Raw genomic sequence first — 15,209 nt, forward strand, 5'->3', positions numbered from 1 at the left:
CGAACCTCCAGCTGTTGCAAAACTACAACTCCCAGCATGCCCGGACAGCCGTTGGCTGTCCAGGCATGCTGGGAGTTGTAGTTTTGCAACAGCTGGAGGTCCGCAGGTTGGAGACCACTGGCGTACAGTGAGTTTCAGCGCCATCGACCCCCAACAAACAGGAGGAGGGCAGTGCTTGCGGGTGACATGTGAGTAGTGCCCTGCTGGCCTGATAATTGGGGGGGAGCAGAACAGCGCTGGCAGGTAACATGATTTTTTTGGGGGGGAGGGGGAGAAGCAGAACAGCGCTCGCAGGGAACAGTTTCTGGGGGGGGGGGGGGAGGTGAGAGAAATACCGTTATATACCGTGGAACCACCATAAGTTGCAAAAATACCGTGATGCACATATTTGGTCATACTGCCCAGCTCTACACTGTACTTGTATACAGCCTCAGTTTGGTTAGTAATACAAACTGGCAATAAGATCATTGAAAGAGGAAAACATTGAAACATGTTACTCATCTTCCTTTTGGTGCCCTGAGACGACACCTATGTATACCAACCACTGACAAGTAGTCCGCATGTAACTCCTGCACAGTGCCAGGCTACAGATGGTACCACAAGTGTCATACAGTGGACAGAAGGGTCAAACTAAATTACCAGTAGAAGATTATACCGGAGCAAGATTCATATCACTGGTTAGGAGCATACACCAGTTTTGGGCAGAACTGGACTCTATACAATCACATTATGACCGGCATCCTTTCCACTGGCATTTCCTGTGTGGTTTATCTTTTCTCTCTCTCGTTCTATTATGAACATTTCATAATAGCTGGATCCACATCACCAGATTTTATAGATGTGGCTCTCAAGTTATGAAATACCAGGGACTAAACAGTAAATCATGACAGGGACTACTGCTCTATGTAAACATACAGCATGCTGCAGATGGTAACAGAATTGTAAGGACCCTACTACAGAGTAGTTGTGCTGACCCTAAAAACTGAGCACTCAAAAAGCCATAGAGGTGATGTGAATATATAATAAAGTGGTTATTAAAGGGGTACTCCGCGCCAGGAGCTTGTGACGTCATAGCCCCGCCCCCTCATGACGTCACACCATGCTTCCTCAATGCAAGTCTATGGGAGGCGGACTATGATGTCACGAGCTCCCGACGCCGGCTCCAGCATTTGAACTGTTTGTTCCAAATGCTGAGCAGCAGAGTACTACTTTAAGGACTCCATATAGTAACACATGCCATGCAGGGTGATAACCTTTTCACATCTTCTATAACCGCAAAATGAAAAATTCATATATTTATTATCTATAGTAAACATATGAATGTACGTATAGGTGGATGGATGTTCCAACACAACTTCCAAATGGCTGGAAATATTTCAATAAAACTTAGTACATGTTACTTTTATGTAAAAGAAAATTATAGTAAAATTTAATCAAGCCTAACCAACTCCTTTATACGAGGGTGGACCTACGTAATAGTAAAGTATGATTTAACTGTCTGGCAGGCAGAGAGAATAGTGCGAAGGATGGGAAAATCATTGTTGCTTTATTTTTTTCTCCCACAAGGTTTAGGTTGGAAGACGGGGCAACGCCGTGTACTCTGCTAGTGATCCTATAAAGTAACAGAGTGTTCTGTACCCTAAATGATCAAAAAAAAAAAAAAAAAGTCTTGAAATCCCATATAGAAAAAGTGAATGAAGAAATCTTAAGAGACAAGGAATGATGGGGATTAGGGAGTCCCTAGTGAAGTTTTTATATAATAAATGGCAAGGACCACAAATAGTAAATTGTAGCCCCCCATACAGTGAGTCGTGAGGTTTCTATATAGTGAGTGCTGAGGCTCCTATATGGTAGTGAAATCTAGCTATCTATATAGTGAGTGCCAAGGACTCCATAGAATAAATACTGGTGCCTGATACAGTATGTTTTGAAGTTTCTATATTGTAAACACTGGGGACCATATATCAAGTTTTGAGGTTGCTATATAGTGAACATCCTTCATACGGAGTGCTAAGGATCCCTATATTAGGATAGTCCATAGAAGTCCAATTAGAGATTCACACATATAGCGATAGTTCTCAACAGTGGATACAGGGGTCATATATACTGGGAGTTCTCTATAGTGAATACTGGAGTCCCATGTAGTGAGGTTCTCTACAGTAAATAGTGGGGTCCTCTATAGTGGGGTTCTTTACTGTGAATGCAGTGCTCCCAAATAGTGAGGATTCTATAGTTACTACTGAGGTTCTATACAGTGAGGCATTGGGGTGTCATATAGGGAATTCTCTCTATAGTGAATATTGGGGTCCCATATAGTTGGGATTCTCTTTAAATACTAAGGTCCCAAATACTGAGGTATCTATGCAGTGAATACACAGGTCCATATACTTTCTCTAGCGAGCTTCCTCTGTCCTGAATACAGTGGTCCTACATACTTTCTCTAGAGGGGATCTATAGCGAGTTTCCTCTGTACTGTATACAGGGGTCCCATATACTTTGCATATTTTCTCTATAGCGAGAGTCTATAGTGTATTTCCCCTGCAGTGAATAGAGGGGTCCCATATACTCTGTCTAGTTTCTTTATAGTGACTTTTCTCTGTACTGTATGCAGGGGTCCCATATACTCTCTATAGTGTGTTTCCTCTGTACTGTATGCAGGGGTCCCATATACTCTCTATAGTGTGTTTCCTCTGTACTGTATACAGGGTCCCCATATACTCTCTATAGTGTGTTTCCTCTGTACTGTATACAGGGGTCCCATATACTCTCTATAGTGTGTTTCCTCTGTACTGTATGCAGGGGTCCCATATACTCTCTATAGTGTATTTCCTCTGTACTGTATACAGGGTCCCCATATACTCTCTATAGTGTGTTTCCTCTGTACTGTATACAGGGGTCCCATATACTCTCTATAGTGTGTTTCCTCTGTACTGTATGCAGGGGTCCCATATACTCTCTATAGTGTATTTCCTCTGTACTGTATACAGGGTCCCCATATACTCTCTATAGTGTGTTTCCTCTGTACTGTATACAGGGGTCCCATATACTCTATATAGTGTGTTTCCTCTGTACTGTATGCAGGGGTCCCATATACTCTCTATAGTGTTTCCTCTGTACTGTATACAGGGGCCCCATATACTCTCTATAGTAAGTTCCCCCTGTAGTGAATAGAGGGGTGCCATATACTCTCTATAGTTTCTCCATAGCGAGTTCCCCCAGTACTGTATACAGGGGTCCCATGCACTGTCTAGTCTCTCTATATGTGGGTCTATAGTGAGTTCCCCCTGTAGTGAATAGAGGGTCCCAACTACTATGTCCAGTGTCTCTATGGTGCAGGTCTATAGTTAGCTCACCTGTAGTGAATAGAAGGGTTCCATATACTCTGTCTAGTCTCTCTATAGTGCGAGTCTATAGTAAGTTCACCCTGTAGAAAATAGAGGGGTCCCATATAGTCTAGTGTGGGTCTATATTGAGTTCCCCTGTAGTAAAATAGAGGGGGTCCAATGTACTCTCTCTAGAGCAGGTCTGAGTTCCCCCCCCCCATAGTAAATAGAGGGGTCCCATATACTCTCTATAGCTTCTCTGTAGTGCGGGTCTATAGTGAGTTTCCCCTGTAGTAAATAGACGAGAGTATAAGGGACCCCTCCATTTACTATATGGGGAGGGGAAGACTCCCACTATTGATAGACTAGAGAAAACATGTGACCCTTTTATCTATAGTGCGGGTCTGAGTTCCCCCTATAGTAAATAGAGGGTCCCATATACGCTCTCTATAGTGCGGGTCCGAGATCCCCACGTAGTAAATAGAGGGTCCCATATACTCTATAGTGTGGGTCTGAGTTCCCCCCCCCCCCCCCCCGTAGTAAATAGAGGGTCCCATATACTCTATAGTGTGGGTCTGAGTTCCCCCCCCCCCCCCCGTAGTAAATAGAGGGTCTCATATACTCTCTATAGTGCGGGTCTGCGTTCCCCCGTAGTAAATAGAGGGTCCCATATACTCTCTCTATAGTGCGGATCTGCGTTCCCCCTGTAGTAAATAGAGGGTCCCATATACTCTCTATAGTGCGGGACCTCCTGACGAAGTGGGTTAGCCCACGAAAGACGTCCGTTGAGGGTGCACGGGAGTCCCCAGATGGCCGCTGATCGTATGCAAGGAACAGCTAATGCGATTCCTTAATGTTATGATGCCGGTGATTGCACATGTTACACAATAGTGGTACCAGCATTTCCTATATAGGTATATGGAGGTATAACAAGTAGGTTATTTTGTAAACTGTCACACTGTGCGAGTGATCGGCCTGGGATTCCTATGCTATTTTGGGGTGTGTGTGTTTTTAGGGGTTAGGGGTTGCGTCTTTTTCTAATATTGTATATTTTTGTATTTATATTTTGTTGAATAATAAAGATGTCTTTTTGATACTATTGGATTGTGGTTATTGGTGGGGGATAGCAATTGTAGGTGTATATAGAAACTGTTTATTGCTATCTGCATGATATTTGACTGTTCAATAGGAGAGTGTAGGTGTTTTATATCTCTATTGTGCGGGTTTGCGTTCCCCCCGTAGTAAATAGAGGGTCCCATATACTCTCTATAGTGGGGGTCTGAGTTCTCCCTGTAGTAAATAGAGGGTCCCATAAACTCTCTCTATAGTGCGGGTCTGCGTTCCCCCCATAGTAAATAGAGGGTCCCATATACTTTCTCTATAGTGCGGGTCTGCGTTCCCCCCATAGTAAATAGAGGGTCCCATATACTTTCTCTATAGTGCGGGTCTGAGTTCCCCCCCGTAGTAAATAGAAGGTCCCATATACTCTCTATAGTGGGGGTCTGAGTTCCCCCTGTAGTAAATAGAGGGTCCCATAAACTCTCTCTATAGTGCGGGTCTGCGTTCCCCCCGTAGTAACTAGAGGGTCCCATAAACTCTCTCTATAGTGCGGGTCTGCGTTTCCCCCGTAGTAAATAGAGGGTCCCATATACTCTCTCTATAGTGCGGGTCTGAGTTCCCCCTGTAGTAAATAGAGGGTCCCATATACTCTCTCTATAGTGGGGGTCTGAGTTCCCCCTGTAGTAAATAGAGGGTCCCATATACTCTCTATAGTGGGGGTCTGAGTTCCCCCCCGTAGTAAATAGAAGGTCCCATACACTCTCTATAGTGGGGGTCTGAGTTCCCCCCCGTAGTAAATAGAGGGTCCCATACACTCTCTCTATAGTGCGGGTCTGCGTTCCCCCCGTAGTTAATAGTGGGTCCCATAAACTCTCTCTATAGTGCGGGTCTGCGTTCCCCCCGTAGTAAATAGAGGGTCCCATATACTCTCTCTATAGTGCGGGTCTGCGTTCCCCCCGTAGTAAATAGAGGGTCCCATATACTCTCTCTATAGTGCGGGTCTGCGTTCCCCCCGTAGTAAATAGAGGGTCCCATACACTCTATAGTGCGGGTCTGCGTTCCCCCCGTAGTAAATAGAGGGTCCCATATACTCTCTATAGTGCGGGTCTGCGTTCCCCCCGTAGTAAATAGAGGGTCCCATATACTCTATAGTGCGGGTCTGCGTTCCCCCCGTAGTAGATAGAGGGTCCCATACACTCTATAGTGCGGGTCTGCGTTCCCCCCGTAGTAAATAGAGGGTCCCATATACTCTCTATAGTGCGGGTCTGCGTTCCCCCCGTAGTAGATAGAGGGTCCCATATACTCTCTATAGTGCGGGTCTGCGTTCCCCCCGTAGTAGATAGAGGGTCCCATACACTCTATAGTGCGGGTCTGCGTTCCCCCCGTAGTGAGGTGGAGCAGTCACACGCTGTCGGGATACAGGGCTGCAGGCTCATTGTTCGGTGAACTTCTCCGTTACCTTGTAACATGGTCTCCAGCTTCTTCCTATCCACTCGGAACCTCTCTTCGCCCCACTCCGGGTCATGGGGAGCGGGAGAGTCGTCCTCGGAGCCCGGTAGCGGGGAGTCGGTGCTTCTCTCGCTGTTGGAGCCCGGGTCTGACTGGTTCATGTATCCGCTCATGGAGTCGCACTGAGCTGCCATCGTCCCGCAGACAAAATGCGCCAAAGTCTGCGCGTTCAGCGTCGTCTCATACACACGGAGCGGCGGCTGCAGGGAAAGAGCCCGGGACCGCTATGTGCAGGACCAGACTGTGAGCTCCCTCTCTGGCTGCTGACACACTCACACACAACTACACAACTTCCACAGGGAGCTCTGCTGACGTCACTTCACACGGAGGCTCCGGACACACACATGTGCGCTCACCCGCTGATGATGTCACCAGCTCTCACTCCATAGTAACCCATCACTACGTCACTCATCATCGACCTCATTGCTACAAGCAACTACTTTACTGTTTTCCTGCTTTACTGGTGATACAGTTGTGGTTTCCACAAGGGATTTTATCAAATTTGGGATTTCAAAGGCAAAAAAGCCAGTCTGGGATGTACAACTTGTGGAGCAGGAGTAGCTGCAGGAATGAGATATGGGGGAAGAAATTAGTCTAGAAATTAAAAAAAAAAAGTTCTATTTCTTGGCAAATTATGTAAAACAGGAATATTTTCTTTATTCAAAATCCATTAAGAATGATACCACAAGTACATGACATATTGAAGGCAAATCACATCAAACCGACGCATTTCGAGTAGCCAAGTTCAGACTATGTAAACTATGACTAAGAGCACTTACCTGCTCGCAACACGTCGTTCTAATGCAATTTGCTTTCATGATGCCATGTACTTGTTTAATAATTTAAGCAAATCACATAAGATTGACATGTTTAAAGCACCTAAGTGCTCTTAAAGGGGTAGTCCAGTGCTGAAAAACATATCCCCTATCCTAAGACATGGGATAAGTTTCAGATCAAGGGGGGTTTGACCGCTGGGGCCCCCCGCGATCTCCTGTACGGGGCCCTGGCAGCCCACAGGAAGCGGCGTCCGACGCGCCCTCAATACATCGCCATGACAGAGCCGGAGATTGGCGAAGGCAGCGCTCCGGCTCTTCCATAGAGTTGTATTGAGGGGACGTGTCAGCCGCTGCTTCGTGCGGTGGTCAACACACCCCCTTCCCGTGGGCTGCTGGGGCCCTGTACAGGAGATTGCGGGGGGCACCAGCGGTCGAAACCCCTGCAAACTGAAACTTATCCCCTATCCTTAGGATAGAGGATAAGTTTTTCAGCACTGTATATCTCCTTTAATCATAGCCTAGAAGACTATGCCAGGGCTGGTGCAAGGATTTTTGCCACCCTAGGCGAAAGCTAATTTTGCCGCCCCTTGACCCCGCCCGTTGTCTCCACCCTTTGACACACCCAACCTTACGCACTGTGACAAACACCATTCTTATGTAATCTCCTTACTACTTGGATGACACACTGAAGCAAACCCCCTACTCATGTAATCTCCTTACTACTGGGGTGACACACTGTAACAAATCTGCACCTCATGTAATCTTACTACTGGGGTGACACACTGAAGCAAACCCCCTACTCATGTAATCTCTTTACTACTTGGGTGATGAACACACTATAACAAACCCTATCCTCATGTAATCTCCTTATAACTTGGGTGACGCACTGTTACAGACTCTGAGGAGCATCTGGGGGAGTGGTGATGGCTCTGAGCAGGTGGTCCGAATGCTGGCAGCGCCACCCTCAAAAGGGCGCTCTAGGCAGCTGCCTATTTTGCCAATAGGGAGAGCCGGCCCTGCACTATACATGACTAAGAATACCTAGCTGCTCGAAACGCGTCGTTCTGATATTATTTGCTATCGTGATGCCTTGTACTTGCAGTATAATTTTAAAGAATTTTGAATAAATAAAATTCCTGTTTTATGGAACTTGCCGAGGAATTGGCCATATATACTAGTCCTGTTTTCATAGGGTATATATAGCCTGAACTGTACAATAAAGGCTATTTTAACAGGGCACAAAATGCAATAGACCGCGCTTTTGAGTCCTGTTAAAATGGCCTATACTATCAAAATGAATACCGTCCACTGCTCTCCTCTGCCACATTCTGTTCTCGGCGAGACACCAACGTATACCTGTGATGGAAAGTGAAAATGCGCTGATGTCTTAAAAGCATCCTCCACTGCCCCAGCGTCTGGAACATTTAGTTCCAAACACTGGGTGCAGGCTGTGGGGGACGTGACATCACGGTCACGCCTCTTGTGACATCATGGTCACGCCCCTCAATACAAGTCTATGGGAGGGGCATGTCGACCCTCGCAGCCTGCACCCAACGTTTGGAACTAAATGTTCCAGACGCTGGGGAAGTGGAGTACCCCTTTAACCCTAGATTACACAGGCATGGTTACGGTCAGGGTGTATAAGGCACGCTCACAAGCTGATGTCCAGCTTTAACCCTTTAGTCTCTGAGATGATTGCGGTGTCCTTTGGGGGGGGAGGGCTTATCTGGACAATTGTGGCCCAATTTCGGGGTCTCTATCAGCCTGCATGACAGCCGGAGGGTCCCTACCTGCCTCCATGCTTGTATCTGCAGACTAGAGAAGAAGAGCAGTGATAACACTGATCAATGCTACACCTATGGCATTGCACTGAACTGAATTGTGTGTGCAGTTGAAAGATTGCAGGTAATAGTCCTCTATGGAGACCAAAAATAATGGGAAAAAGTGTTAATAAATGTGAATAAGCCTTTCCCCTAGTAAAAGTTTAAATTGCCCCCAGGGCCGCCATCAGGGGGGTATGACCAGTACCCCAGTAAAGGGCCCAGGGGGGGCCCGGCAGACAGTCCAGCCCTACACTGCTGTCATGATTCGGCTGGCTGGAGGTGGATCCTCTGTGCCAGAGAGGGATTGGCGTGGACCGTGTCGGTGGACCGGTTCTAAGTTGCTACTGGTTTTCACCAGAGCCCGCCGCAAAGCAGGATGGTCTTGCAGCGGCGGTAGCAACCAGGTCGTATCCACCGGCAACGGCTCAACCTCTATGACTGCTGAGATAAGCGCGGTACAAGGGAGTAGACAAGAGCAAGGTCGGACGTAGCAGAAGGTCAGGGCAGGCAGCAAGGATCGTAGTCAGGGGCAACGGCAGGAGGTCTGGAACACAGGCTAGGAACACACAAGGAAACGCTTTCACTGGCACAATGGCAACAAGATCCGGCAAGGGAGTGCAGGGGAAGTGAGGTATAAATAGGGAAGTGCACAGGTGAAGGTACTGATTAAAACCCATGCGCCAATCAGTGGCGCACCGGCCCTTTAAGTCGCAAAGACCCGGCGCGCACGCCCGGCCTAGGGAGCGGGGCCGCGCGCGCCGGGACAGCACAGATGGGGAACGAGTCTGGTAAGCGGGTCGGGATGCGTCCCGCATCGCGAATCGCATCCCGGCTGGGAACATTATCGCAGCGCACCCGGTCAGCAAGTCTGACCGGGGCGCTGCGAATGGGAGAACGCTGTGAGCGCTCCGGGGAGGAGCGGGGACCCGGAGTGCTCGGCGTAACAACTGCGGCTGCTGCCTGGGCCGGTGACTGTCACCTTAAGGGGAGAGAGGGGTTAAAGAAAAATCTACATATATTTACCTCTCTCCGTTGGCAGCGGCTGTCCCTTTAAGGGAGCAAACATGCCTCGCGCAGGCACGTCCATTACACGTGATATCAAGGACGTACAGCGCGGGTCCAGAGCGCAGCACAGAAAGCTGTGTCGGTCAGCATCTATGGGGGCACAGAGAGGGCGCCTACAACTATGGGGGCACAGAGAGGGGGCCTACAACTATGGGGGCACAGAGAGGGGGCCTACAACTGTGGGGGCACAGAGAGGGGGCCTACATCTATGGGGGCACAGAGAGGGCGCCTACAACTATGGTGCACAGAGAGGGGGCCTACAACTATGGGGGCACAGAGAGGGGGCCTACAACTGTGGGGGCACAGAGAGGGGGCCTAAAACTTTGGGGCACAGAAAGTGGAGTCTAAAACTATGGGTTCACAGAGAGTGGAGCCTACAACTATGGGGGCACAGAGTGTGAAGCCTACAATTATGGGGGCACAAAGTGTGAAGCCTACAACTATGGGGGCACAGAGAGGGGGCCTACAACTATGGGGGCACAGAGAGGGGGCCTACAACTATGGGGGCACAGAGAGGGGGCCTACAATTATGGGGGCACAGAGAGGGGGCCTACAACTATGGGGGCACAGAGAGGGGGCCTACATCTATGGGGGCACAGAGAGGGGGCCTACATCTATGGGGGCACAGAGAGGGCGCCTACAACTATGGTGCACAGCGAGGGGGCCTACAACTATAGGGGCACAGAGAGTGAAGCCTACAACTATGGGGGCACAGAGATTGGAGCCTACAACTATGGGGGGACAGAGAGTGGAGCCTACAACTGTGGGTGGCACAAAGCGGGCACTATTACTGTTAAATGCAATACACACGGGGAGTTTGTAAAGAAGTGGGCATTGTGCTTAAGAGAGGAGTCTAAAATGTTTGTCTGGCTACTCTGACAGGTTCTGTGGAGACAAATGGCCGGGAGAATGATGCCCTGGGCGGATAATGTGATAATGTGCGCCCCCTCCCATAGACTTGCATTGAAGGGGCAGGGCGTGACATCATGACGGCTATGACATCACAAGCTCCCGGTGTCGGCTCCAGCGTTCCGAACAGTTTGTTCCAAACGCTGAGCAGAGGAGTACCCCTTTAAAAACTTTGGTCTAATCTGCAGGCATCATGTTATAGAGCAGGAGGAACTGAGCAAATTCATATAAAGTTTTGAGGGAAAAGATCCATGATAACTTGTCATTAATTAATTCATGTAAAGCTCTGATTATTCTGAGCTTAGTAGTCATGTGGGCGGTCCTACTCAGTGACTGACAACTATCTGTGTGTCAGCATATAAAATGGGAGCTGTCAATCCTGATAAAAACCACCCACTTAGCCCAGAACGAGTACAAGCTTGGAAAAATAAAGAACTCTCTCCATGAAACTATATATCAATCCCCTCAGCTTCTCATGTATATACCTTGATGCCTATAGAATGGACTGCATTTTCAATGTTACAGGTTTTTGCTATGGGACCCCTAGTTAGAGGGGGCCCAGCCCAGGTTATCTGCGTCCTTATTTTACTAAAAATCACTGCATGGATCTTCTCTTCATAGGATCTACAATATAAGCATACAAACAATGGCTGCCATTGGCCAAGGATCATCACTACAGTCACTAGTAGATTATGCTTGGTCCAGTAAACTCAGTAGGCCCAGCACAAATATACCATGATATATGTCAGCATAACTTTTTGCTGGGATCCCAATGTGTTTGACAAAGAAGAACCCGTCAGCTCAGTCAATCACTGGCCAAGGTGGGACACCATTGTAGGCAATGATTGGCTCAGGGGGCAGGTCCAGCTTCGACTTTGTGATACAGAAGCTGGCAGAAACAGTAAGCAGTGGGGGCCAGAAGTCAATGGAACGGAGCTACAGAGGACAAGGGTAGGTAAGTATGACTTGTTTCATATATCAATTTTTCTTTTTCCTGAAATACCCCTTTAAGGAGAATGATAAGGGGCCCAACCAAAAACAGCGAAGGCAAAAGGGGCAATTGCCCTGGAGCCATCACTATCCCACTTTTAAAAAAAATCATTCAAACAACAGACCTTTATCAATCATAAAAGTATATTAAAGGGGTACTCTAGTGAAAAACATTTTTGTTTCTAAATTAACTGATGCCAGATTTAAAAATCTTAATCCTTCCAGTACTTATCAGCTGCTGTATGCTCCAGAGGAAGTTCTTTTCTTTTTAAATTTCTTTTCTGTCTGACCACAGTGCTCTCTGCTGACACCTCTGTCTCAGGAACTGTCAAGAGCAGGAAAGGTTTGCTATGGAGATTTGCTCCTGCTCTGGACAGTTTCTGAGACAGACAGAGGTGTCAGCCCAGAGCACTGTGGTCAGACAGAAAATAAATGTAAAAATAAAAGAACTTCGTGTGGAGCATACAACAGCTGATAAGTACTGGAAGGATTAAGATTTTGACATAGAAGTAATTTACAAATCTGTTTAAATGGGCACTGTCACCAACTTTATTTTTTTGATATGTTGTAGTACTTATGTACTACAACATATCTGTAATATATTTTCATTATTTATTTTTTCCTTTTCATGGAGAATTTTACGTTTGAAAACCCGGCCACTAGGGGTCTCCCTCCTAGTGGCCGGCTGCAGCACGGCGTGAATTCGGACCGATTGCGGCTGGGCAATCGGTCCTAATTCATTTACACTGCGCTCGCTCCCTGCCTGTCAATCAGACAGGTGGGAGCAAGCGCATTGGCTCCCCGGCCACTGGCTGGGAGGCCACTCCTCACGCACATGTCGTCGTCGCCGCCGCCACTGCCCCTGCACGCCCGCTGCCGGACTCTGCAGTATCAGTAAGTATAGAGGAGAGATGTTTAGGGGAGTTGGTGGTTATAACGAGGGTTGTAGGAGACTGGGGTTCCGGGTTTCAGAAGGGGGGGGGGTGACGGAGGGAACGGGGTAGCGCCGCATGGCACTAACTTAAAGTTCATCTACACAGGGTGCCTCCAGCTGTTTCACTACTACAACTCCCAGCATGCCCTGACAGCCAATAGATGTCAGGGCAAGTTGTGAGTTGTAGTGGTGATACAGCTGGAGGCACCCTGTGTAGATGAACTAAGGACGAAAGTGTCGGCCCCAGCAGCCATCAGTGACGTGGTGCCTGCTGGGGAAGTCTTCCTGGTAGTGAGCACACTACCAGGCAGACAAAAAGTTATTTTTAATATAGTAAAAAAAAAAAAATTAAAGCAGGGAGGGGGTTAGGGATAGATGGGCAATAGGCAGGGACAGAAAAAAAAAATATATAGGATGGTGGGATCTACCCTGATGTTCTGGCACCAGTTGATTTAAAAAATATATCTTTTTTTCACAAGAGTACCCCTTTTACTTGTAACATCATGCTGTTGTATTATGCATTTTGCTCAAACTTGTAGGCTATAGACCTACAAATAACACTGAATTATCTGAGCTGGGGCTCCTTTCTGCATAGGTTCCACAGTAGCAGCAGGGTAACATTTAGGTGTCATACACCCATGTAACTTTTCTGTTTCATTCCACATCTATATATATAAAACTCAATGGGGCAGATTTATCGAAGGATTTAGACAGTTTTATTGCTGCACATAAATTTGCAGTCTGAATACATGCAACTTTTTCGTGACTTTTGCTTTAGAGGATTTTTAGAACATGATGCATTCTAGTCTATTTTAGACAGAAAAATGCATTGGTGCTGAATTTATCAATAGCGACTTTTCAGCGGAAAGTCGCATTGACCGAAAGTACGCTGAAATGTCAGACCATACTGAAGCAGGTTTAAATAACAGTCTAAACCATAGATCCCGAAGTCTATGCGCAAAATTTATCAAGAGCCTTGCGACTTTTGATAAATTAAGCACACAATAGACCAGCCTAACCCTCTGTAGGTTGTTCTATATTGATGCGGGAAATAGACAACTTTGATAAATCCCTCCCAATGTGTGTATGTGTGTTTGTTCCAGCATCAGGTCCAAACGGCTAAAGATATTAACATGAAACTTGGCACACATGTTACTAATATGTCAACAACAAACATAGAATAGGTAATTTAACCCTTACTCACCCCATTTGCCAAGGTCAGGGTTTTTTGTTTAAAGTCCCATACAAGTCCATGGCAAATATATGTTACTGCATAACTTCCAAACAGCTGAAGATATTTCGATAATACTTGGTCACATGTTACTTATATGTCCACTTAAAATGTAGGATAGTTAATTTAACCCTTAACTACCCCCATTTGTGAGGGTCAGGGTTTTTGTTTAAAGTTCCATGCAAATCAATGGAAAATGTATGTCCCTGCATAACTTCCTTACGGCTGGAGATATTTCAATACCTGGTACACATATTACTTATATGTCAAATACCGTAAAAAGATATGATAGTTAAATTAACCCTTATCTACACCCTTATATAAAAGATGGGTTTTTGTTTCAAGTCCCATGCAAGTATATGGGACTTCCAGTACCTTACTCCACAAGCTCCGCTCTGCATCTCCTGGTGAATGTGTCAGTCTGGCTTGCAAGCCACACACCATCTCACAAAGACACGCCCACTGTTTAAGTCTCTACCATTTTTGTGCATCGGTCTGGCTTGCAAACTCGGCCCAGGGTAGCAGATCGGCCCAGTCGTCTTGGCGATTGGAAACAAAATGGCAGAGATAGTCTTCCAAGACCTGGTTTACCCTTTCGACCTGTCCATTGGATTGAGGGTGGTATCCCGGGGAAAAATCTAATTTAACTTAAAGACGTGAACAGAGGGCCCTCCTAAACTTAGAGACAGACTGTACTCCTCGGTCAGAGACAATATGGGTGGGCAATCCATGCAGGCGGAAGATATGGCAGAGGAACAAGTTGGCAAGCAGTGGTGCAGAGGGTAATCCCGGTAATGGGACAAAATGAGCCATTTTTAGAGATCCACAACAACTCAAATGACCATATTTCCACCAGAAGAGGGAGGATCTGTAATAAAGTCCATAGCAATATCGGTCCACGGTTGCTCTGGAACTGGCAAAGGATGTAATAGACCAGCAGGCTTGGAACAGGGGTCTTGTCCCGGGCACAAACTGAACAAGATTGGACAAAATCAATTAGAGTGGACCACCAATATTGTCGAGAGATGAGCTGTATGGACTTACAGATTCCAGCATGACCGGCCAAAAGAGAGGAATGACCCCATTTCAGGACTCGGAGTCTTAATCGGGGAGTTACACAAGTCTTCCCAGGTGGCAAGTGCTGAAGACACGCTGGTGCTGCTGAGATCAGACGATGAGGCCAGTCCAGTACTGCGGACAGCTTGTTGGGATCCATTTGAAGGCCTTGACCGGTAATAATATACCCCAGAAATGGAAGGCTGGTTTTTTCAAAAGTACATTTCTCTAGTTTAGCATAGAGATGATTTTCACGGAGACGCTGTAACACTTGGCAGAGGTGAGAGCGATGAGACTGGATATTGGGCGAGTAGATGAGCATGTCATCCAAATAAACAACAACACAGGAATATAGGAGGTCACGAAAAATGTCATTGACAAACTCCTGGAAGACTGCTGGAGCAATGCAGAGTCCGAATGGCATCACTGGATACTCGAAGTGACCATCACGAATATTAAATGTGGTCTTCCATTCGTCCCCTTCTCATATGCATATCAAATTATAGGCCCCACGAAGATCCAATTTAGAGAAGA

The 15,209-nt window shown here is 46.9% G+C and overlaps 1 protein-coding gene across 7 annotated transcripts in view; it reads right to left on the bottom strand.

Moving 5' to 3' along the window:
* BICC1 (BicC family RNA binding protein 1) overlaps positions 1 to 6,243 on the bottom strand; it is a 272,447-nt gene extending 266,204 nt beyond the window's left edge. For all 7 annotated transcript variants that reach the window (XM_056529937.1, XM_056529940.1, XM_056529936.1 and 4 more), the window contains exon 1: positions 5,842 to 6,243. In XM_056529937.1, coding sequence (XP_056385912.1) covers positions 5,842 to 6,025 — 184 coding nt within the window. In that variant the 5' untranslated portion in view covers positions 6,026 to 6,243. The remainder of the gene's footprint in view (positions 1 to 5,841) is intronic.
* Between the last annotated feature and the right edge of the window lie 8,966 nt (positions 6,244 to 15,209).

Source organism: Hyla sarda, chromosome 7 (assembly GCF_029499605.1).
Source record: "Hyla sarda isolate aHylSar1 chromosome 7, aHylSar1.hap1, whole genome shotgun sequence".
Lineage (NCBI taxonomy): Eukaryota > Metazoa > Chordata > Amphibia > Anura > Hylidae > Hyla > Hyla sarda.